This window comes from Diuraphis noxia, unplaced genomic scaffold (assembly GCF_037042655.1).
Source record: "Diuraphis noxia isolate RWA-SAM2 unplaced genomic scaffold, SU_Dnox_SAM2 contig0005, whole genome shotgun sequence".
Classification (NCBI taxonomy): Eukaryota; Metazoa; Arthropoda; class Insecta; order Hemiptera; family Aphididae; genus Diuraphis; species Diuraphis noxia.
In genome coordinates, this window is record NW_028301715.1 from 20,276,766 (window position 1) to 20,304,564 (window position 27,799).

The 27,799-nt window shown below is 27.4% G+C and overlaps 2 protein-coding genes across 5 annotated transcripts in view; one reads left to right on the forward strand and one right to left on the reverse strand.

Moving 5' to 3' along the window:
- LOC107166366 (uncharacterized) overlaps nucleotides 1-27,799 on the reverse strand; it is a 102,947-nt gene that overhangs the window by 39,433 nt on the left and 35,715 nt on the right. For 2 of the 4 annotated variants that reach the window (XM_089228656.1, XM_089228655.1), the window contains exon 1: nucleotides 22,643-22,984. The exons of the other annotated variants lie outside the window; for them this stretch is intronic. The gene's annotated coding sequence lies outside the window, so the exon portion shown is untranslated. Of the gene's footprint in view, nucleotides 1-22,642; nucleotides 22,985-27,799 lie in introns of those variants that run through there. 4 annotated transcript variants of the gene reach the window in all.
- On the forward strand, nucleotides 5,596-8,960 carry LOC149055026 (uncharacterized). Its single transcript, XM_089229628.1, has 3 exons — nucleotides 5,596-6,608; nucleotides 6,707-8,373; nucleotides 8,447-8,960. The coding sequence occupies exons 1-3, from the start codon at nucleotides 6,071-6,073 to the stop codon at nucleotides 8,516-8,518; spliced, it is 2,277 nt and encodes a 758-aa protein (XP_089085754.1). The 5' UTR covers nucleotides 5,596-6,070; the 3' UTR covers nucleotides 8,519-8,960.

Genomic DNA, 27,799 nt, shown 5'->3' on the forward strand with positions numbered 1-27,799 from the left:
CACTTCCATTAAACCAATAAAATTATATTGACACACACATGATACTTTTGAGTTATGGTTTCAGTAAAATTTGAATTCATGAATAATATATTTTACGTTTATATCAACATCAAAATATATTTATTTATTTTTGAATATTTTAAACTGTTTCTCAGTGATATAATAACAGTAAATGACTCATATACATAATTGCTAAGTCGGGACTCGTAATAATGTTAAGCTTATTGGTCAATGCCGTATACATGTTGTACACTTAAGTCGTTGGGCATAATCCTGAAAGGTCTGAAGCACTTGTAATGAATTACTTTATGATGAAGCTTATAATTTTTGCACAGTCCCGTTTTTTCCTCTTAGGATTATATACAACAAGATGCCATAAAAATGCAAAAACCCATTAAAGTTATAATCATTTTTTACACGGCTACCTACTATAGAGAGCTAAATTCGAGAAACGCTAATCATGTTTTAATTTTTACTTTATAATTCTCTTTTTTATTTTAAAATTCACATTGTATAATTACTTAAATAAAAACATAAACCGAGCAGAAATTTAGCAGATAAAAGAAATTAATAATATTTGATAAAATAGTATGTTACTTTTACTAATATGACGGGTTTAATAAATGTAGTAATCTTCGTGGTATTCAGGTTTTTCCACTAACATATAATTTGAACACATAATTTGTCTCCCCTTTCAAAAAATAAATGAATAAAAAACAAAGTGAGATTAAACGACATTGAATGATTTATTAAAATATTAAAAGGAAATAAAATATATTACATACATACATAAATAGCCTAAACTAACCTAAATTATAGTATATTTATATAATATATACATAAATATTAAACATCAAACATATGACATATGACATAAATAGAATCAGTACCGTGAAATGCAAATTGCCCCCTGAAAAGTAGTATCTATAAAGTTTCTGCTCGATGAAATTTTAACTAAAAACGATTATAGGTAGTATATTATATTTATTATTTCAAAATATTTTTTTCTAACTAACCATACTGCATATTATGTTTTATAAACTTGTGTAATAGCATGTAATATGCTGAAACATTTTATTATATTAAATAAAAAAAAAAAAATAAATATATTATGTTTTATTTACCATACCCAAGTACAAATAAAATATTAAATAGTTGGGTACGTAAATAATAACCTATACAATTGTTCCTACATATTTCAGAAAATTTTTACTATTTTAAACACCTACTCTGCTAGTTGTTCAGAGTTAGATTACATATTAGTATGCAATGTAGCCTTACGGGTAGTATTGACTGTAAGAACTAAAACCTAAAATTTCTTTTAGAGCTAGGTATAAGTATACACACTATAGACTTATGTGGAAATAATACTTTTTACATTTCTAGGTAGATATCAATTTCATTCCAACAGAACGTGTTTAGCCGTGCATAAGGTATCGTCGTATAGCCCGTATAAGTATATACCTAGGTAGGTATCGTATTTTTAAAATAGTTTCTAAACACATGACGAAAAGCATACTCTATGAGGATACTAAGTTACCGTGTTCTATGCACAATGCTACAAAATATATATAATATTACGACTATAAAATAATGTGTGGGTAATGATGAGTAAATTTTTATTTTGTGCATAAACTAAACAATGAAAAAAGCAATATTCAATAGACCTTTTTTTTCTTGCAAAATGTTAAATATATCAAACATGAGAACTAGTTCGTCTATAAAATTATTTCATAGTCACATAAAATTTATATTTGAATTCACTTGCTGGCAAAAAATTAAATTACAATTCCACAGCTTATCTAGTTAAAACACATAAACGTTATAAATGTTCAAAACCTCTAATCAATTTTTTTAATATAGGGATCAATGTAAAAAAAAATATCAACTAGGTGTGAGGTACTGAGGTGTCATGAATAATATTAATAAGTATAATACTTATTCTTATAGGTTTTAAAATGACTAGGTAGTTGTTTAATAAACTGTGATTAAGATTTATATATTATATTTTCGGCTAACACATTTATCTAAAGTACGTCATGCTAGTCTTAAAAAAAACATAGATAAGTATTTTATTTAATGAATATATGCATATACTTACGTTAGTGGAGTATGAATACTGCTATGATAAAAACACATTTTGACATATTATAATATATTTTTTAATTATCATTTTGAAAAGAGCCAAACAAATTTCTTAAAACTTTAACTTATTAATAACAACCACCAACATATTTAAGTTTTGATAATTGTACGATTACATTATAATATATGATAATTTTTCTTTTAAGTAGTGATGCATATTTATTTATTGAGAACGCCATTTTTTAAAGAGTTAAATTAAAGTTAACATAACTATATTGTTTTTAATATCACGTTGTTAAAATCATATAAATAATATATATAGAGACTATACCTATAGAGTATAGTTATAAAGTATAACTGGTTTTGAATGAAATTCAGTTAGAAGATATGACAGGCAAAATATATAAGACATATTACATACGAATCAAATTTGAATCAATTATGTATTTATGTGTTGGTATGATTGCTTGGGTATACAATAAATACTTTAATAATAAATAAATCAAATATCAACTGAAGATTCTACATGCATTTTTTGTTATGCTTCGATGACTTAAATAATGCAAGTTGTAATTTGTAAGTACATAAGATGAATTCATGACTACAACAATCTGTACACACTGTAGTTCAACACTATAAACTGACAGTTTTATTAATCGTTGCTGTTACCTACATTTTTTTTTACAAATTTGTGATAAAAATGGGCTACATCATAGTCAGTTTATATAACTAGAAAGAGCTAACATACAACCACGTACAAGTTTTATAGCAGGTAATTTAATTGAATGTTTAATTTTTTATTATGATTATTTTAGATTAAGTGTGATATATACCTAATATCACATAGGTATAGTAGTAGGTATACAGATATCGAAATACTTCACAGCATATCGAGATAAATCCTGCTAAATCTTTTAATTCCATTCACTTATCTTATTGTTTCAAAAATGTATGTATATACTTCCATAATTTAGTGTCTCAGTTGTTAAAAAATTAATTTAAAAAATCGTTTAAAGTAATTTTATACCCAAAGCTGGCGATGTTATTGATAATATTATAATTGTGATTGTTAATATGGTTTTGATAGAACTGTAACAAATGTTGATTGATAAAAAGAGATCGAGTGATCAATTTTATTGAACAACACTGAACCAATACGTAATGACTAATAAGTAAACAGTTGAACAAATTATTGTATAAAAGAGTTTATACTTTTATTACTATTTACGTCGGCTTAAATAGAAAGAACACGTGAATGCACAATACGAGCATTTTAAATACAGTATAAAAATAAAGAGTAATTTTTAATTATTACATTTGAATAATACCATAATTAGACAATTTACCATTTTAAGGTCTTGAAGTGTAGGTTATTAAAAACTGAATAAGAAGGTTCTTGTTTTAAATGCTATACAATTACGCCGAATACCGTAAATAATGTGTATTTGCAATACCACTTGCACGAGAAAAATGAATGAAAGTGATCACAGTAATAAATACAGAAGAGTAATAATTAGAGAACAAATATTGCAAAATTCTACATCAAATATTTTTTTTTTTTAAGATAAATAATACCTTGTAATAAAGAAAAGGACGATCATTGTATTTGTCTACTCACCGTAGTTTACACGATATTGTTATGTATCAACATACATAATGATATAAAATTAATACTATATTAGCGGAGCGTTTTCCTATTGTTAAAAGTTAAGACATTCGTACATCATAAAATATGCAAATAATTTACGGCATCTATTAATGCTCAATTTATACAAGTGGATTTTTTGTTTTTATAAAATATTTGGAGCTGTCGTTTATTTTATTTGTGACACAAACAAGACCACACAAAACCAAATAGATAACACAATGATTTCCTCGATTTTTCAACGTTATTAATTTTTGTACATAGGATCTGCAATAAGTGTTTAAGATGTTTAATATGTGAATAATACCTATTGTATCATTGTTAATAGGCTAAACGATGATTTTCTAACTATTGCACCTACTGATTTTGGAGCTATATCCATCACCGGTATAAATCGCTTAACAAAATATTATGATAAATATTATTCACCAAACAATTATTAATCATGTATATTATTTATAACTATTTATATTTTAAATATTATAGATTATAATACAATAACTCAATAACATATTTACATTTATTGAGTACTCAGTCATCATAATAATTTCATTAGGAACATAGACACAAAACTTACGATGATATGTTGAAGAACTCGTAAAAGATCGTTTCTTATGCTTATGACTTTATGAGATTCGATTGCAATGGCATTCAATATTTTATATCGCTGATTGTGTTTTAATTAAACATGATTTACTATAACTATGACTTTGACAAACGAGTTTTTGCACAATTTATAATATATTATTATACGCGAGTATATTATGAAAATGTTATACTCAACAAGAACACACTTTTATGTCGATACTCGATAGGTGTGAATTATCACTTTCTAATTTATAATACCTTAATAGGTTTACAATCAAAAGACTTGTAAATAACTAAAATATAATTATTAAGTATATATCAATTTAAATTTATTAATATTCAAATATTCTTCTTAAAATCACGAAATTATAATTTATGATATCTATATTATGTATGATACACCTACGATTGTCATCATGCTGTTAAAAAAAAAAAAAAATACATTAATTCAATTCATGTTGGATTTTAAATTTTAATGAAGTTTGGTTAAAAAGGAATATCGTTATTGTTTTTACATTCCTAGCATGAAGATATATAATATTATATATTAAGCAGTGTCTATTTATTTATAAGCGCCAACGGTCGATGTTTTTGATACCTTTATTATAGTTACCTATTGGTTACTTTTTTTTTTCACAAGCTCAGCAGACTATTTCCTACCAAGACAATGCGTTAGTAATTACTAGTATTGTAGAACGTGATTCCAATGAAGCGAAGAAAAACAAAAGGATGATCGTCGTGAAAAAAAATAAATACCTCAGCAATGAAGCTACTTCAGTGGCTCCATCGAACAACCTGTTCCTATCTTGTAGATTCCCAGACACTGCCCCACGTCGTTTAGCTTACTATCGGCCTTGACTTATGAGGGTACAACAATAAACTAATATAGCAAAGCCATTTAAATTCAACTTAAAATTTTTTTTTAACAACCTAATAGTAATGCAAGTGTAACAGCCGATATTAAGAGTGCGTAAATAATTGGAACGTAAATTCGATTTTTAGGGTAGGTATTAGGGTGGTCCTTAGTTATAGAAGATAAAAAAAAATATTATTGTTTTTATTGCTGGACCCTCCCATTTTTTTTATTATCATATAAAATTTATATGGAAGAAATTTGGGCATAACTACTCACCCCCTTCCCGTGCCCCAAGAGACTTAAATATAGGACAGAGGGTAGTTAAACGGTTTTTTACATTTTATTCGAAAACTATAAGATTTATCATAAAAATGTATTGAACTTAAATTGTAGAACAAATTAAGTTCTATAAAAAATGTATTTACAACATTTTTCGTAAATCTATTATACTATATAATAAATAATAAAATATAAAATATTTGATTTATTTGGGAAAATACACCACCTTTTGTAATTAATTATATATTATTATTTATTATTATTAAATTTATATATACATCATTTCATAGATAGTAACTGCAGATGAAATTTGGTCTGATAAAATTATTATCGACATTTATATTAACATGGGAATATTGTATATACCATTTAGTTAATACCTATTTTATTGAGTCCAATAACTCAGTTATCTTATCAATTATTATATATTGCGATTTATCTTTAAATAGTTTCCATAGAATTTGTGAATATTTTCTGTTAGTCAACCCGTGATCGTCGTAACGTCATGTAATGTGTATTGTGTATGATATTAATGATATTAATTTATTGTTTCTATTTAAAGTTAAGTTTTTAAATTGTTTTTTTGTATTTATTAAAATTTTCGACGTTTGTTAAAAATGCCACGAAAGACAATATATTTGATTGGATCAATGGATAATCAAATTCTCGGCAGTAAACTACCTACACTAAGAGACTGTATGAAAGTTTTATTTTTTAATATGCGAATAGTGAAAATGAATTTGTCAGAAAGTGCATATTTAGCTATTGACGAATGTATCATATTCTGGAAAAAAGCACGAATTCCAATTAAAGATCGAGCAGATTGTATGAAGAAATTAAAAAAGTCGTATGAATTATGGCGAACTCTCGATAAACATAAAGAACGGAAAAGTGAAACATACAAATCTCAGATTAAAGAGTTTGAAAAACAATTAGACAGCTTATTTGACATAGCACATGCAAATGCATTTGACATTATGAAAATCGAAATTGATAAAGAATTTTTACGTTCACAAAGAATGCCAGGTCGTCCAGGTTGTTTGCTAGGAGTTGATATGCAACTTATGAAAAAAGAAAAAAGACAAATTATTAGAAAAAATAAAGAGGCAACAAAACGACGAAAATATGAAGCTGAACTTTCAAATATTGAACTAGGTAATTATTAAAATTTTAATACTGAAAAACATTCAACTACCTATTGTAGCTTTTCATTTATTGATCATATTATACATTATTTTATTATTATATTATAGTTGAAACACCGGCATTCACTAGTTCCGAGGAAGAGGAAGACCCAGAATGTAGTTTACATTCAGAATATGAAGAAATTGAATATATACCGGGTTCATCTGGAGTACAAAGAGCAACCAAATCAATCATGACATCTAGGCTTTCCGCAGCTTTAGACAAGTGTAAGGTCAGTGATAGAGACGCAGTACATTTATTAACAGCATGTATAGAAAGTCTTTCTTTAAATCCGGCTAATTATATTATTAATAGAACATCTATTAGAAATAGCAGAGAAAGTATTCGAAAAGAAATTGCAGAAAAAGTTCGTTCAGATTTTGTTAGCTTAAATGTAGATTTTGTTATTGTACATTGGGATACAAAATTACTTCCTGGCTTAACTAATCAAGAAAAAGTTGATCGTCTTCCAGTAATTGTCTCAACGCCAAATGGAGAACAACTTCTTGGAGTTCCAGAAATCCCATCAGGAACAGGAAGTGAAATATCATCAGCTGTATATGATTCTTTAGAAAAATGGTCTTTGCTTGATAAGGTACAAGGTTTTGTATTTGACACTACTGCATCAAATACCGGCAGACTAAATGGGGCATCTACACTTTTGGAGCAGAAATTGAACAGAGACATTATTTATTTTGCTTGTAGGCATCACGTTTCGGAGTTGATTATCCAGGCTGCATTTAACGAGGCGAAATTATACGTATCGTCTGGACCAATCATACCAATCTTTAAACGCTTTCAAAATTCATGGAATAAAATTGATAAAACAAAAATATTAGTTTGGAATACAAATAAAAATTTTGAAAAAATAATTTCCCCAATACGTGAAGAAATTGTTTCATTTTGTTTAAAAAAAATTACCGAAGACCATCCTAGAGACGATTACAAAGAATTAATTGAACTAGTTATTATTATACTTGGAGAAACTCCACCTGGTGGCATGAAAATTCGTCGACCGGGTGCATGTCATCAGGCAAGGTGGATGGCAAAATGTATTTACTGTCTGAAAATATTTTTACTACGAACTGAATTACAAATTAAAAAAAATGAAGAAAATGCTATAGTGCGAATTAGTGCATTTATTGTTAAAAATTATATTAAATATTGGTTTACAGTTACAAATGTTAGCGAAGCACCATTTAACGATATACATTTTATACGAACTTTAAACGAATATAAAAGTGATGATAAAAAAATTGCAGATGCGTGTTTGTCAAAATTTTTAAATCATTTATGGTACCTAAATGAAGAATGTGCCGTATTTGCTATATTTGATGAAAGGATTTCATTTGATGTCAGAAAAAAAATGGCTGACAAATTGTTGAAGTACCAAGAACAAATAGAATTAACACCAGGATTGGAAGACGAATTTTTATCAGGACCAAAAAAATTATGTTTGAAGTTAGAAGACGTGGACGAATTTTTAAATAAAGAACTACCTGTGAATTTGTTAAGTTATAAGTCATATAAAATATTTAAAAGATTCGGAATTTCTTCGGAGTACCTGAAAATGAACCCAACTACGTTGAATGATAATTTTGCATACCAGTCTGCAAAAAGAACAATAGATTCGTTACAAATCGTTAATGATACAGCTGAAAGGGGAGTAAAGCTTATGGAGGATTTCAACGATAAATTCACTAAAAATGAAAACCAAAAACAATTTTTACTTCAAGTGGGTTACAAAAAGTTTTATCTATAATAAATGTAATTTTATACAACTAATTGCATTATGTATTTAATTTTAGGTTATTCAAAAATATAGAAAAACGTATGAAAAATGTACAAGACAAGTTTTGAGTACACCATTTGAAGATTAAACTACTTAGAAATACAACTTAAATTAATTGGTTTATTATTACATACATTTTATTAATATTATACATTGAAACAATTGCAAAAAAAATTCAATTCTGTCAAAAAAACCAAAAGAAATTAATTTTTAGGGGGAAATATTAGATTTACGAAAAATGTTGTAAATACATTTTTTATAGAACTTAATTTTTTCTACAATTTAAGTTCAATACATTTTTATGATAAACCTTATAGTTTTCGAATAAAATGTAAAAAACCGTTTAACTACCCTCTGTCCTATATTTAAGTCTCTTGGGGCACGGGAAGGGGGTGAGTAGTTATGACCAAATTTCTTCCATATAACTTTTATATGATAATAAAAAAAATGGGAGGGTCCAGCAATGAAAATTCAAAAGTGTGAAATTAAGGACCACCCTAGTAGGTATTTTATAGTTGCATTGGATTATTAATAATTTGTAATGTAATACCTAGTAATATAATAATGTTTTATTCGTTTTCAAGTTAAGAATTAATAAATGATTCAAATATAATATAATACTGGTTGGTAATTATTTTGCTATAATTTTCCGTCTATTTGAAAAACATAATGGTAAAAATTGTAGTTTGAAATACAAACTTGATTCAACTATAATAGATCAATCCAAAAATAGAATATAAAGAAGGGTATAAGACATAATTTGTCATATATTTGTAATCATAAGTCCCATTATCATATAATATTATGGGTAATGGGTTTACTTCAAGGTTATTAAAATATTATCAATTACTTAATATACCTATGGTAGGTTCTTATAATATTTACTTTATAAATAATTTTAATAAATCATCATAATTTGATCTAAAAATACTAGTTTGATTGCAATTTTATATTATTTGTCGTAATCCACAGAATATATAAATATGCGGATTAATATTTGCAGAACATAAATAAAAACCATGCATGCATTTTTTCAAAATTTTATATCTTAAATAGGCACCTATACAAATAATGACTTATAAATTTAATGAGAACAAAAGAAATTATTTTTTAATACTTAATTTAAATTCTAAGGTTATGTATACTGAATAATGTATACATTGTTATTCTACAGCAACATTGTTCATCACAAGTGTTTTTTTTTATTATATTTTAATTTAGAATAAGGTTAAGTATATCATTATAAAAGTACATAATTTATTACAATATTTGGTATACACGATGTAGTATGATTATAATATATAACCAATTATTATCTATACTGAGATATATTTATGTCATCGACATTGAATAACAGTATACAGTATAGGTATGTCCTATGTATAGTAATTGTACACATACAATACTTTTGTAAGTCTAAGAATCAGTTTTAAATTTTTGTCAGATAAACAAAATATCCTACAAACCTTTAAAATGTTAGTTTTCATTCGTTCACAGTGTAATTCGTAAATACATTTATAGATAAAAACTACACTTTAAAAAGAAAAATATATTAAGCTAATTTATAGTTTATCTCGTAGTTTATTTAATTACAGAACTTCCGAGGTTATGGATACTAGCTCGTTCTAAAACGAACAAAGTTAATACACATTAAAATCAAACTATGTTTGTTGAGTTTAACTTATGTGCATATTTTTTATAAGGCGTCTATACCAGATGTATTATGTTATAATTTGTGTATATAAGACGAAAAACAAAATAAAATTTATATTATATTAACACATTAAGATAATATTGTTGTAAACAACAATTTTTAAACATACTGTTATTTTTTTTCACCTGAAAAAAATTAGGACCGAGTGGGAACTGTTTAGCTCAATATACAACACCCCAACATACGATTAAAGTTATATTTTAATGCAACATAATTAGAATTACTTGGTCATTAACTTTGTTGTAATCACATCGATCCAGCGGCGTAGCCAGGATTTTTTTCGGGGGGGGGGGGGGGGGGCTGATCAATTTTTTACACAGCGGTGCACTAAATACCTATTAGCACGGCCGAAGCTACAGAAAACTAACAAAATAAAGATGACAAATTAAAATTAGTAAAATACAATTTAAGACTTTTTGAGTGAATATTGTAGACCATTGAAATAATTTTTAAATTTTATTAACATTTCGGGGGGGGGGGGGCTGCAGCCCCCTCAGCCCTCCTCCAGGCTACGCCACTGCATCGATCTAATTATTATTAAGTATTCACGTGGATGAATAGTATGATGTTTTCAATGACCTTGTTTGGTAGACATCGCACACTCAAGTAATCACTATATGTATACACATGCATACACACATACATATAGTAATAATGATTGCAGTCCTTGTTATTAAAAAAATTCATATGGCGTCGAGTAATAAAAAGATTCTGCCTGCATTTTTATTAGACGCGTTATATAGTACACTACATATGCCTTATTCCACATTCTTATAACATTCTAAATTCATCTCTTTTGTTAGACAAATATCAATGTTTTCATATTATACCCTTCTACAATAAAAACACATCGCCATTATAGAACTGACCTGTTCCGGTCATTTTCTAGTCGTTTCGCTTAGTCATCGGGAATATGCTATTTGTGGTAAAAAAGATAATGTACCTATTTCTTGAGTAAAAATCAATAAAAAAAAAAAGTATTTTATTAAAGTTTTTTTTGACAATTGTTGATAGATAATATTAATCCTTGAAATATTGTGTTAAAAAAATATAGAAATTAAAATTAAAAATTAATAGGTAGATACTATGATATTTAATATAATTTTACGGTTATTAATTTCTTATAGTATAAATACTGTAGATACTAGTGAATAGACCATAGAGACGATAGAGAATTAAGAACTCTCCGGTACGTAGAAGTGTTCTTTTGAGAAAAATTATTTCAAGGTAAGTTTTTTAGAGGTTAACTTTTTATATAGATGTATTATCTAAATGCCAAGATGTCAATTACTGTACATTCATTCAAAATTGTTTTTTATTTCATAACTCATAATAACGTTTCTGTTATAGGTAATATATTACAATACGAAACGTTTAATATACAAATTGTGATAAAACTCAGCCTTAAACAAAACGTATGGTAGTACCTGATTTAAAAAATAATTCATTTATCGTCTAGTTGGAGTATATACAGGGTGCTCCGTGAGGATTTACCCATTGCGATACCTCCCGACATAATGGTGATATCGAAATTCTGGTTTTGTAATAAGACTCGCAGGGATAAGAACAACAATTATTTCATATTTTAATGTTTAGGTAAAAAAGTTAGAAAATATATTTTTTTATCTAATTATTTCCAAAAAAATTGACCATATTTTGTAGAGTTTATTTTTCTGAAACTATTGACGTTTGAAAATTTTAATTTCATTAATTTCCTTCCGAATTTCCTGATTTAAAATTTTTTTTTTTAGTTTTGAGAAAAAATGCGAATTATTTAACACCGTAATGTTATCAATCATGTGACCCGCCGCGCCTCGCGCATTCCCATACGGCCGGTCGAATACTTTCCGTGATCCTTATATAGTTACCTATAACCTATGATCATATTTTATTTCTTCAAAACTAGAAAAAATATTAAAAATCGGGAAATTAATAAAATAAAATGCTGAATCGTAAAATATTTTCAGAAAAATAAACTCTACCAAATGGTTATCTTTTTTTTTTTTTTGGAAATAATTAAATAAAAAAATATATTTTTTAAATTTTTGACAAAAACATTAAAATAAATTAAATAATTGTAGTTCTTATCCCTGAGAACCTAATTGAAAACCAGAATTTTGATATCTCTATTATTTCGTGAATATGCGTTAAATCGCAATGGGTAAATCTTCGCGGGACACTCTGTATATTTAATAACCGACCGTCACAATCAGGTCGAAGACAGAAAGAGTTCCAAGATTTTCAAAACTAATTGTTAATCTTGGACTAAATAACTGTTTGTCATGAAAAACATCTTTATTTATATTAATATTTATAATAGATTTTCGAGCAACAACTTCCAATCTTTTAATTCTAATAACATGAATCATAATAATATGCTTATCATAAATAATAAAAATTACTATTATATCCATATGATTGCGTATTTTATTTATACGCGACAATATATTAAAATTTATAATTTTTCTGTGCATTAAATATAAACACACATAAATATATATATTACACAACATACATACATGATTTAAACATCAATAAAATTATTTGTTTAGAAAATGATAGTTATTAATGAATTGTGTATAATTTAAATTAATAGGTATATTTTTACTTTTAATAATATGATTTTGAATTTAATAAATATATATAGTTGTGATGACTGATTTATGATGGTAATCGAACGATATTCTTCTAAAGAAATACGCTTCAGAATCATCTGAATGCTTTATACGGTTATATATTTTTGTTAAATATTTTTCCTTTAATTAAAAAAATCACCGTTGTCAAAAATGAGATTTTACAATTTGAATTTGATGTTTCAGTAGCAAATGCCCAAAATTTGATTAAAAGTATTTCATTGAAAAATAATTAGTGTACGTGGCTTGGTGAGGCGTGGTCGTACGCTCAATCTACGGAAACGCACTGAGCGTACGTACCGGTCGCAGTTGCTTGCTTCCGGATGGGTGACCACCCGGGATTTTTAGCAACATATCCATGCCACACATACACAAACACGTGTTACAACCCAACTCACTTAAAAACCTACAAACAAATATACAAAAATAACTCCTACCGTACCACCCCACACTCAATGACCTATGTTGCCGCGGGTTCCCCTTACAAAAAAAAAAAAAAATTTGTGTACATATCCTCCAATACCACATTCTTTGAGAATTCTATTAGGAAACTTGAATGTCAAACATTTTCTCTTATTGATACCTTAGATATTGTCAATTACACAGTAAGAAAATTAAAAGATTGGTTGCTCATATTGAATAAATAGTGGTATAGGTAGTAATATACTAATTACTTTAACTATAATTACAATGGTAATTTTTTTTACATATTTAATATTTTTAATTACAAATTTGGATAAAAATAAATAAAAATATATTATTATGTACACATTTTGAATTTTAAATACATATATATATATATTATATATGCACATCTTAGTTATCACTTTTCACAGTAAATCGAACTATAAATCAATTTACTAATACTAATATGGTTTGAAATGTTTAAATGAGTTTATAAAAGTTGATAATTTATATTAAAATTTAATATCCCCAACTTAAAGTATATTTATTTTAACAATACTAATATAGTTAGAAAGCAAGCAAATAGAACCTGGCGTAACATTGTAATCTAAATACCTACCTAGGTACCTAATATAATGTCCATTGTTCATAATACCTAATATATTTACGATTCGTCAAACTAATCGTTAATTTTAAAGAGTTAGAGTAACCAAATGTTATTTCAACTATTTAAGTTAATTTACTTCCCGATGAAAAGTTTTAAATACAAAATTTAAATGTATACTTACAAAACAGGCTGTAAACTTAAATTTAAAAAAATAAAAGCTTTTGTATAGTTTGTAATAATTTTAAAGGTAATAATAAAGGCGCAATGTAGTGAATATTTATTAATATTACCTATCATAATAACTAATATGTAATTTTGTAGAACGATCTTAGAACTTAAATTTAAGTGTAAAATATTAATTTATTTTAATTCAAATAGTTAAATAAAATAATTATTGTATCAACACAAAACAAAATATAAATTATATACGAGTAAGTATACAACTATAATTGTGTTTTTATTTTTTAATAAACATTTTAGGCACATTAAGTAAACAAATTAGATGGATTTATGTTTAAACACATTTAATCTAAATTATTATGATATTTCAATATGCTTATATGTAAGATGAATACTGTATTTAATTATATTATTATTTTATTGAAATATAGTATAACTAACTAACTCCTAATTGTTTTATAACTAAAATCTTTATAGATACTTGCATTTTAATAGGAAACCAAAGTACCAGAAATAAGTCTCTAAAATACCAGTTTTAGTTAAAAAAAAACTCAAAGTGAAAATGGTGATATTGAAAATGATAAGAACAATAACAAAACTTTCGATCAGAAATTGCGTAAATCTTGTTGGCATTTGAGCACTTAGTAGATGAGTATATTACAGGCCGATAACAAACGAATGTCCATTGACTCCATTGTGAATTTGCATATAGTAATATATTGAGATTAGCTCTTATATATTTTTATGCACTAACATATGTTTTCAATATTTTTTCATTTATTACTTAACAATTTTTATTTAATAGGTACATTTAAAATTTTGAAAAAGAAAAAGAAAATATACTTGAAAGTTTTCCAAGCCTATTGATTAGAGATCCGAATTTAATGAACACAAACACTGTGTTTTTACGGATGTCAACTAAAATATGTTGAAGATGAGTTATATAAAAGAAATAGTCATGTCTATGTCATAATTTCCTTCCACTCCTCAGATGCAAACACAATGTATATTGTTGTAAAGATTTATAATCCGGATTTGTCCAAAACAAACGGACATTACAAAAAAAAAAAATTTAATAAGAAAATGCGAACGACCGTTAATGGAGCGCGACTGATGATCGAAAAAAATCTATAAATTGCAGCAGCAATAACGATGGCGGAAGGTCGTCAACACCGCCGAAGCACTGTTACAGGCATCACGACTCACAAGTGAGTCGCCTTTTTCTGCTACAGTAGCTGCAGTCCACTGTTGTTGTAAAAAAGATCGGTCAACATTTAAATTTTTTTCTTTTGGTTTTTGATATTATTTTTAATATTTTTTCAACATTCTGTTTTAATTATGCAACAAAAAAACATACCTTAAAATTTTTTTTCTTTTCCCTTCTACGCACCACATACGCGTCCTAACCTCCTGTAAGTATATACCGACCCCGCCACACCGTGATTTTCTACACGACAAGTACGTGCCTAATACTAATCGATATACCTACTCAGACTAAAAATATTATGCATTTTGAATATTATATTGTGTGTTGTCATTCGATACGTCATTGAAGATAAAAAAAAAATGTATTCTATAAATGTGATGACGAGGTGGGTATCAAGTTCTGCATGAAACACTTATATGTATATACATTTTAGCTGATAGAAAAGTACCTATAATACTTATCTGATTAACTCTATCCTTATACCACATAAAAACAATGATTCAAAAAGGATCGATACGTTTCAATTAAATACTGAAACCTTGTAAAAAAGTTAAAAATTTAATTTTCTTATCATACTATTTTATATAAATAATGCGTAATAGGTACATACTGCAGTAGTTGACAAATATACCAGAGGTACAGACATAATTTGAGGTATAATCCTCATGAATTTTGAAACTCTCATTATGAGTAGATTATTCATATAACGTTGAATACATTTTTCATAATTTGTATTTATGTTGTATGGTATTTTAAAATTTACAGACAATAACCCGGAAAATAAATATTTAAAAATGAAGTAGTTTATTTAAAAAAAACCTTATTAATTCTTTCAACTGAATTAAATAATTATAAGATAATATCTAATTATAGTGCCTAAAAAGTCTAAATAATAAAATTAGTTAAGTATTGTTTCATCTATTTAATAATAAATAAATCATTAACACACGATGATATTGTAATAAATTATTTCAACTCTTATGTATGTATGTATATATATATATTATAAAACATGTCAAGTAATAGAAGTTATAGATTTCAAATTTTATTAAATTTCTTTTAATTATATAAATTAATGTGTACATTGTAACTTATATACAGTAGGTAGGTAGGGTGTCTATTAAATCTTGTGATAATATTATATATTAAATACCGTGTAACTAAATTACAGTTAAAAAGGTTAACGGAATACATGTTTTGATACATTTATACAACACTACTTTTAGGAAATAAAAATACTTTATTTTTTACACGGTAATTTTACTGTATATAACTGTACTAACTACAATTCCATTAGGTACATGTATATTACTTTATATTACATAGATTAATCAAAAAATATATTATTATTAATATTATTAATTATTTTGCCCCTCAAAACTACCTATAGATATTAATTTAGTACTTTTACTGTTATTGCGTCATAATGAAAATAAATAAACATAATATTAATTGTACAATAATGAGTAAAACTAAATTAACTATTTTTGAAGGATTCAAGTATAGGTACTTATGCTATATTGGGTTAGATATAGCTTAACTATATAAATAAATTATACCTTAATTAATACCTGACAATATTTTCTGGAAGCCACAGAAGCACTGATACTGTGATACAATGTATCCCTAATAGGTTTTACTGCACCCGATAGCAGAATTATCACGGAAAGTCACAAAGGCAGTTATATTTTCACATGTTGGATGGTTCTTATTATATATTATGTAAATATTTCTTAATTTATCATGATCGGAGCTACTGAATCATCGATGTAGCCGGTAATTTTCTGATATTCTCTCATATATTATGAATAAATGCAATTAACCTGTATTTACTACATGCGTAAATATCTGGGTAAATGTAATGAACGTATTTATATTGAATAGAATTTACTTAGATCTTACTTTTACTATTTCTATCCGGGACCACACGGAATAGGTTTATTATTATTCTTCATTGACACACGTGCTTTGGGCACAAGGTGAATGAACACTATTGTTGTCCGATAGTAACACTATACACATACAATGTTCATTTAATGGACAAAAAAAAAACGCTGTTTAAAATATTTTGCAGCTGAACACAATAGAGAATTCATCTTCCTCGACCTGTCTTCAAGGCTTCTACTATATACTTTAGAATAGACAAAACTAAATTCAAGGTGCACTTTTCTATTATGTAATACGTGGTTTTAAATTTATAATCTCATACTAATATTCATTTAGGTCATAATATACATTGAAAACCAAAATAAATTTTCTTATAATAATTTTGATCAAATAATTGGATATTACACTTACTACCTACATAAACAAATGAGATAAATTATTGGACATTTTAAATCAATGATAAATCAGGAATATTTTTATTAGTTGGTTTTCATCTTGTAATAAACATATACTGTAGTATATTCTAATTAGTTCCTGGCGAAAAAAATGCCATTTTTGTTGTTAGAAAATGGTTATAATATATATAATATATATTATAAATTATAATATTCGTTTTATTTAGGGATTCATTTTAATACAATTTAAGTATTAAGCATATATAAGTATTTATTTAAAATAATAATTTAAATAACTTAATTTAAACCATATAACATTATGAAAACATTATTAATTTGTTTCATTGTTATAATTTAAAAATTGAATATTGTATTGTGCCTATATAATATAATAACATAGCATTGTAATGAACTGCTGCACCCACCACAAGCTACGCTTTTGGAGCAGTGTCATAAACTGTACATTTTTTGTTTGATGTAGGTATGTATCTCCTTATTTAAAGTTATAGACAGTAAACTAATTTATTTATTTCATTATACAAACAGTCAACACTTTTTACTGTATTGTTAAATATTTTCAAATATTTTGATAGTAATTCTAATTCTAATGTTTTTGTTTATATAGGTACTCGTAAATTATGAGGAATATTATTAGATAATCTAAACAATAACAGTATTTTTAAGTTATATTTCAACTTTTTTTTATAACAGCTGTTTAAATTTTCAATTAATTTTTAAAATCCAAGTGGTAACCAATTTGAATGTGTGCTGCAAAATATCAAGAATCGATATTCGAATATTAATTAATTTTTAGGTAGTGAAACAATTCAGATGTAGCAGTTAAATCATCTAATTTAATAATTATTCTGAGTGAAGGTTCATCCGAGTAGGGTGATAGTTATTTTTACAGATAAATTGAAATTATTTCCGTGTTAACAAAATGACATCACATCAAACAAATCACGTGATTTGGACAATCCAAAATTAAGGATTAAAGAAATATATTTAACTTGATTTATGTTTGACGTTGTAGCAGTTTCTTTAATTAGTCTTATAATACCTATTATTAAATATTTCAAAATCCTAAAAACCACCATGTTATTATTAAAAATTGTCAGTTTATGTAGGCATTGTATTTTTAATAAAACGATAGAAATTTCGAATTGAAAATATCTTTTAATTTAAGAGCTCTTACAGTATGAACGTACCATACAATTATTATATTAATTGATATAGACAAGTATAAAAATAATGATAAAGGAAAATACAAGAATCAAATGAAATGAATACTTAGGTAACAAGTTACAAGTTATTACAAGAACTAACTTACTATTGAAATACAATAATTATTATATAATTTATCAAATATCATAAATATAGGTATAATCAACAAATAATTGTATCATAATATTTTTATTGATTATACCCTAGGTGATCGCAAAAAGACAATACGTATTTGATTTTTAGAAATCATTGGGTTTGCGAATTACAAGGTAAATACTACTTATACTATACTCTAATTTTAATGACGACACATCAATCATAGTTATTTTAATTTTACACGCTTTAAAAGGGGACTTAATATTATTTAAGAAAGATTCAAAGATTGCAAGATTAGTGTTACTTAGTTAGCGATTGCTCATATTTAGGTATACGTTATAATAGTACCTACCTATTTAGGCTATATTAGATTATTCAACACTAAAAATATTCATTTAATTCTTTAACTTTTCACTAATCAGCACAATAACTTATAACTATTGCATGGCGTTCAAATAAAAATATATAAAAAGAAAAATACATTTCTATAAGATAAAAAACACAGTTATTTCTTTATTAGTAAAGTACCTACTTTAAGGCATTAAGCTAAATTCTGTTTTAATACAACAGATATTTTTTATATTTTTGATTATATTACTTAAATAATAAATATCTAACATGCGTAAAATAAAGATAAGATAATATAAAGAGGTGAAGTGTATTAATTTAAAATTGTTACACAGTTTAATATTATAATATACATTTTTAAGCGATTTTAATTTTTGAACTATTTTTTTTTCAATTTAAATATATTTTTAATTTGTTCTTAAATTTAATAATCACAATAAGTCGATTTGATAAAGGTGGTGTTAAAGATTTAGCATTTGAAAACTATTCTGCAACATCTAATTATATATAGCTAGTGGTTCAATTTTTACATTTTTATAAATACCTAGTTAAAATATATTAGGTACATACAATATTTTTGTGACCAATAATTTAAAAAGAACATTTAAAATTACGATAGATTAGAAAATACAACAATGAAATGTTATTTTTAGTATAATATTATGTAAATTAACTGCCAAAATGTTATATTTTTCTAACTGTATACCTACTAACATTAAACCAGACTTAAAATTATTAAACATTGAATATTCACACAAATGGTTATCGTATACTGATTAAACACTCATATTGAACAACCAATCATAATCACGCTTATATACTTATATTGAAAAATAACATTAGAATAAGGTATACAACATTTTTATAACGTTGCATTGTTGAATTTTTTATTTTCAGTTATTACCAATACTTATTTACAGATTAATGATTAAGTATACTTTCATCATATAACTAGATATGTTAGGAAATGATGTCCAAAAAAATTAAATATTACAAAATGATTGTTTAATATAAATAAAACGGATTACCTAATAAATAACGAGTTACGACAAGTCGAGGTTTTGGTGCAATTATGAACATTATTAAAACTGTTAAGTATTAAATTTAGTATAATATCAACAAATTATTCACTCGAGCGTATTTCTTAGTACTTGGTAATTTTACAAAATTGCAATAATTGACATACCTATTTACGATATATGCAATATTTTAAATACATTTTTTTTTAGATTTGTAATTATAGGAAGAAATTAGGTGCCATACTACATTTACGAGTACTACAGGAACAATAAAGAATTTGTTTGATATCAAGATACCTACATACTATGTTTATCTAATGAATATAATACCTGACGACACTAAAATTGTATGTATCTATAAAAATATAATAAGGTATAATAATGAAAAAAAAATGTTTATACTGTATTTTCCAAAAAAATCAGTTGACATTTTGATAACGAGGTAAATAATGAAGACAATTATTGTAAATTTATAAACATCATAATTGAAAAACAAACACCTTACCATGGTAGGTAATAAAATTTATGTTGGTGTTGAGATTACTATTGATTGTGAAAGAATAAATTACATTAATTGATTATGATAATATATTTATCATTATGATCTACCATAAGGTGGGATAGGAAGCAGGTGAATAAATAAAAGATCCAATAATCTTGTGCTATAATTATTGTTCATAGTTCAGACTACCCGAAGACGCAATATTGGCTTTTCAGCACTTTTCAGTCTCCAATGCACTAAAAGGCTATCATGTAAACAAATTTACCGACTTATAATATAAGGTATTAAAAATTTGACTAAAATATGATGAATTTCTACTTCTACAATTTTGTTCATTACCTATACATTATATCAATTACGTATATGTGAGATGCAGGTGGGGGAGGCGATTGGACCTCTCCCGTATGGACCAATTAATTTGTTTCTATTTAAGTATTTACTATAATTAATTTTTTATTAACCTTATATTTTCAAATATGAAAAAAATAAATTTGAATATATAGTATAGTAATGAATAGGTAATGATACTCCTATAATTGTTTGCTATATTATTTTACAGAAATAATTTTTGTTATACCTATTTTATTTATTTATCTTATGACATATAATTACGTAATTGGCTGGTTAGTATTTATCAAAGGGCCCATAGTTAGGTACCTATAAAATAAATACCTACCTATTAAAAAAAGGCTATGCTTATACCTAATGTATAATAATTTTAGTGTCCCCCACCATAATACTAAGTAAAAAATGCTATTTCATAATACAATTTGTGATTTTCTGTATAATTCAATAATTATTTCAAAACTAATACAAAAATGTATTTTCCAATAGGTAATAATAATAGGTATAATTACTTTTGTTTGATAGTATACATTTGTATAATAAAAACAGTTTGATATATTACAATAGTTCATTAAAATTTAAAAACTAATAATTTATTCGTTGGTTACTTATATTATTACCTATATCTAGTTGTTGTTAGTATCTTATTAGTTATTACTTATAGGATAAAGACGCTTAGTCAAGAGAATGTCAAGACTCAAGAGACGCTGTTTATTATTTAAAGATCCTATTTTTACGTTAGTATGGCTATTAAAAAATGTAAATCGTAATGCAGATACATTAATAACAGACAATAATGTTTCGAGTGTATAGTAGGTACTTATATTCATCAACCAATAATAAAAACATAACTTTTTTTAAATTAGTACACCTAGTATTTCAAAAATAAATCGCAAATTATTTGTTTCTATTAACAGTCATACGTGATAATACTTCAATAATATTAGAAGTTACATTAAAGTACTTAACAGTTTATCATATTATACGAATTCCTAGAATTATTAATCAAATTATTACTATAATGATTCAATGATTAATTTCCATAAAATAACAACTTGAGTATTATAATTAATACCTCTAGTACCAACCACCAACGTAATCATAATACTATTATCATCTCGGTAAGTACTGTAGGTAGCGTATTATACCTGGTTTACGTTATTTACATGGTTTTTAATTTCTTATCATAAGGCATATTCATTATCAAGGTAAGTGCTTCGTAATTGATTTATGATTATTAGATAAATGGCGTGTGTGCAGAACGCTAATAATAAAATATCCAAAGTATACTCTTCATCAGAAAAGTACATAAATATCTGAAGTACCCTGTTCCGTGGAAAACAACACGAATAAATGCCTAGAAATACTCAATAATATTTTATTTTAATCTATCTATAACCTACAATACTATTATAATAAATTACGGATATTTTCCGATCGCCAACCATAGGCTGTAAATGCGGTATACTATAATTATTATTATTGTTTACCGAATAATAAAATACTTTTAATGACGTGGTCGTGGTGGTGTATAAACACAACGATCGAATATTAATGTGCGGAAAGCTGGAAAGGCGACGGAAATCCGCTATCAATAAATCGTTAACAATTTAACATTGGATAATAAAAAAACGATTGTTTAGTATTTACCTTCAACACTCGTGGAACGGATAACACATCCCTCTGGTCCGTCACCACGACCGTGGTAGGTGTACAAAATCCAAATTTGAACGGCACACGGACACGGCGCACCGAAACACGCACACAGAGACGATCGCACACGGAACGCCGCAGATGCCTTAAGTGCGATAATACATAATAATTTTTATCTCACGAAAAGAATTTCGAAACTGATGTGAAATTATTCGGAAAAAAAACCAGAAACAACGAAATCAAACAAACTGACGACGCGCGGACTATTTTGGATGATATTATTTAACGACACACACGGAAACTCGCACACTGGCGCGGAGCACGCGCACAAACGAGAGAACGGCGTTCGACTGAAGCCGGTGCACGCCGCGGCAACGTTCCGTGACCGGTGGACGGGAGGGCGGGCGGGCGGTCGGCCAGTCGGTCGTCCGTCCGTTTTGTAACGAACATTTTCGCCTATCGTATTTACCTGCTGTCCTGTTTATAGGTAGTACCCGCTACCGTGGTTGTAGTCGACGGTTCTACCGATGGCACCTACCTTCAACTTGCATGTCATCAGCCCGGACAACAACAGTATTAATAATAAATAACAACAACAAACAACAATACGTGTGTATAGTTTATAGTGGACGTATAATAATACAAATAGGTGTAAACAATATAGTTCGGCCATGTGTGCTAATATTTCACACGTGGTGGTCGGTGTGCTCTTCATATTTTTCAATAATATCGATAGCTGGTTAGCTGGTATCTATAATATTATACATTGCAGAGAGCGAGTATAGGATCTAAAAATACAAAAAAGGTAGGAGGATCTTGACACAAATTATGAACGTTCAAGTCTCAAATGTATAATTTATATAAATTAAATACTCGTTGTTTTAAAAAAGCGATAAACCACAAACTTATTACTACAAAAAAAAAGATCATATCGTAATCGTAAATTCAGTTTGTATGACTTACAAATTATTACACATTTTATAAGCTAGGTATCAAAAAGAAAATAAAGTATCTTTGAAAAAGAAAAGGGTTCCTCCTATCGTATCAGCTCCTGCATACATAAATAATATTATCTTCGACGATCTGAGCCGACCATCAGATCTTCGTAATATTTTAAATTGTTATTATGACTTATAATGACACTAAGTGTTTTTTCGACAGTGAACAAATGTGGATTTATGTATTCAATGATAATAACATATAATTACAAATAGTGTTTTAATCATAAAAAATCAGAAATTTATTTGTAGGTAATATTAATTATACTTAGATTTTTTTTTTAGTTTAGTGAAGTCAATAATACCACAGAATATAAATTCAGAATTTATGTAGTAATTTTAAATAGAAAAATTATATATTATATATAGTTATACCATATGTACCACTACACCATAATAATATTATAAATATATATTTATAAATATAATTAGTTGTATCTGTCTTTTCACATTCGTAAACAGGTATTAAACAATTATACAATTTTTTTTTTACCTTACTTAAAATACATTCAAATGATAACTAGGTTTAGATAATGATAATATTATATCCACTAATTTATTATATACTAATAAAATAATTATGTTTTCAAAAAACCTTACTAAGAAAAAAAATCCATAAAAACCAAAAAAAGGCAAGGTACATTTTATTCTCTATTGGCACAATAATATATAATAAGTTCCTTATACTACCGATCACCGTACCCCATGCATATCAATGCATGTTTAGGATCGATAGTAAATATATTATTCTGATGGGGAAAATAGTAAGTATATAGTAGCCGATATGTGTAAATGATTATTATAATAATATTATAATAATATCTTGGGATCATATTTTATCGGAATATAACTATAATATTTTAATCTTGCGTTATTATATCGATCGAATTACAAAATACATTATTATTAGCCATTAGGTATTTATCCCGAGACGTAGTGAAGTGGTTGAGGTATATTTTATCAGGATATGGGAGGTAAAATTATGGGTGTGTTGAGTAATAATATTAATTCGTTGGCAGTTGAGATCCGTGAATATGCGTCATTATTGCCGAATAACCATTGACGTCATCGCGTCTCGAGAATTCGGGTGAAAAAAACCGTTAAAACTACCTACCCTATGGAACGTGGATACCATATTGTTATATACAGGACATTAGGACAGGTGATGCATTCAGGCTGTCGAATAATTGTGGCGCTTGGAATAATAATAACATAACGATAGAATAGGCGATGAGTGCACCAGACCAACGACGCCACAACGACGCGACGGCAGCGACTGTGAACGATTATTTATATTTTATACGACCATAATATTATAACATACAGAGCGTTCCACGGAGATTTTACTAATTCGAGTGATGGGATAATTTAAATTCTTCGTCCCACTATTTTAAATTATTAAAATATCTTCACGAGCCGTCCCATCTTAATATCTTATTGTAATATAGGTAGGTACATAATAATAATATTATAATACAAATTAATAGGTATGGTACATTTTATAAGTAATCATTTTATTTTGACACAAAGAAAAGGTATACAGGGCGATCAAAAATATTATTTATAACTGTTGTCTGTTATTGTTATTGTAGTTTATTACCTATTCTTATTTAAATGTTAGTCTCGAGGAGAGGGGGGAGCTTGGCCGCTTAGGAGTGCTCTGTATGTTGTGTTGTAGACACAACGTGTTTATGTGAAATATTTTAAAATTAAAATGCGTAGTTATATTATGACAATTTATAATCACAACAGGTTATAATATATTTACAGAGTTGAATTGTTGAATTATTGACGAAGGTATTATTTTAAATTATTATGACAGTAGTTTTACCGATGATGATGTGTAAATTATTTTATATCATTATGTTTAGGTTTTTAACATCGCAAACACTGTAGAACATTATAATATAATCGTCAGTTATATATACTGTTACAGAATATGCAACTGCGGCAAAGGTATACCGAAGTCGTGACACATTTATAGAAAATGTAAAAACACTATTACAGTATTACTATATTTTTAGCAATAAGAAATAATTTGTTCATCGATAACCGTTTTTAATGGCATTTAATTGTGTTAGTTTAGGTGCTGTATATTTAATATCGTGCCAGTGCACCTCCGTATCGATCGTTTACAAAGAGTTTTTTTCATTATTATCAATTTATCAACTTTCAGCCGAGGTGTGGTCGAAAACCGACAATTTCAAACGATGCAATGTTACAGCAAGCGGTCGTCGACCGTTACTAGATAAATAATAATATACAATAAAAGTGCTAGACGTGATTCCGCTTTCTTGCGGCCGTGGTAATATCGAAATGATTATTAGTCAATAAATAAAAAAATATTCGCAGACAGTATTTAAAATCGTTGACCCAAAAATACATCGCGAGTACACGCCGTGCATGGGTCAGGCTCAAAGCAATGATCGTCGAGAACCGGACGGTGGTGCGATGGACGTGGAGAAAATAATCATTCGCGGGCGGCGGCGAACGTTTTCCTCCAGGACCGACCAACTGAAAACATCGTGGTTATACTAGCCGAGCGCCCGTTCCGCCCGTCATCCCGGCACTAAACTGTAAACATGAAACGGGCTTACGGGCGTATGACCGAAAAACTTATAATATATTCATTATTATTTGTTAGCAATAATTTCATTTTTGATAATAAATTATAATAAGATTCCAATGAAAATATAGCTAATTGAATATCTAAATGACGCCGTGGTGGCCTCTAATAATCGGACACTTTTCAATGCATGAATCACACACGTCATATTATTACAAAGCGCGTTCCATATGAACAGTTCAGTGTCACCCAACCACGCAGTAAAAGTAATTTCACCGTGATGGCGTTATATCGTGAACCGCGATTTCCGACAAAACCCCATATTTTGTGAAATTCTTGATAATCTTTTGTGCCATGATCGTGTGATCGGCGGAGGCTGTAATGATGAGCTGAATGGTATATAACTGGTAAGTGCGGTAACTGGTTCAACATATATCATTTGGGCGGGGTTGGATTCTACTTCCCGGTATGTACAATATAATATAAAATGATAGTATAACTACATACTTATAAACATTGCGGTATACAACATACTAACCGCAAGACTTATTACTCAGCCAACCACAGTGCCTATGGTTTTTTTTTCTTCGGAAACCGTGGCTCACGTTATTTCGGAGGTGTGTGAAGTCGCGTATAATGTAGGGTTTCCACTACACCTACTCGTCTCGGATTCTGTTTCTGTTTATTATTTTTAGGTATCAAAATATTTGCAACACGTCAACACCATAAATAATAATATGTTGAACCATTATACAGACCTTATACTACTATACACAAGTAATGAGTGTATGGAAAACAGTAAAAGATAAATGGCTCTTTTCAGTTGCTGAGTTGCTCATACGATGGTAGTGCGGGGTAGAACGGTAAGATATTTTTATGTAATATATTGTAATATAGAATATTATATTTTGTCGTTAGCCTGCGTTACAAGACCTGGAATTAACCACGTAGACGACAGATACCTCGACCAAGGTATATAATTCTGTAACCTCGGTTCATATTGTACACATGATGGCATACTCGCCAATCAATGGGTAACCGCGTTATCTAATTAATCGCGGCCGTAATTTATTCTCCTCGTCCGTCACTGTAGTCGTTTACTCAACGCGTGTCATTAGATTTTCGATTGAAATGTTTTTGCGCTGTGCGTATTAATAATATTGTGATTTACGTTGTTACGAAATTTTGTCGAAACGAGTCATGTACGTATATAATATTATTATAATTGCAACTGTTAAATTTAATTAGCTAGACTGAACAGTGATTGTTTTAAAATTGTATTTTGGATTTAAAGCACATTATTCCGTAATCCAACAACTTCTTCGTATATCCAAACATAATATTATAAGTAACTTATTCGAGTAGCATTGTCATATAGGACATGCAGACGGTATTATTATTAGTTAATCCAATGCTTTTGACAAGGTATAGTCAAAAAAATGTAAAAATGTTCTAAAAAATCGAAATTATCAGTTCACTCAATTACCTATAATATTTGATATAACAAGCTCATTTATGTCTATAACAGACAACATTTTTCTGTTAAAATAAATCATAACTTTTCTATTTTCGAACCTATAACAGTTGGTG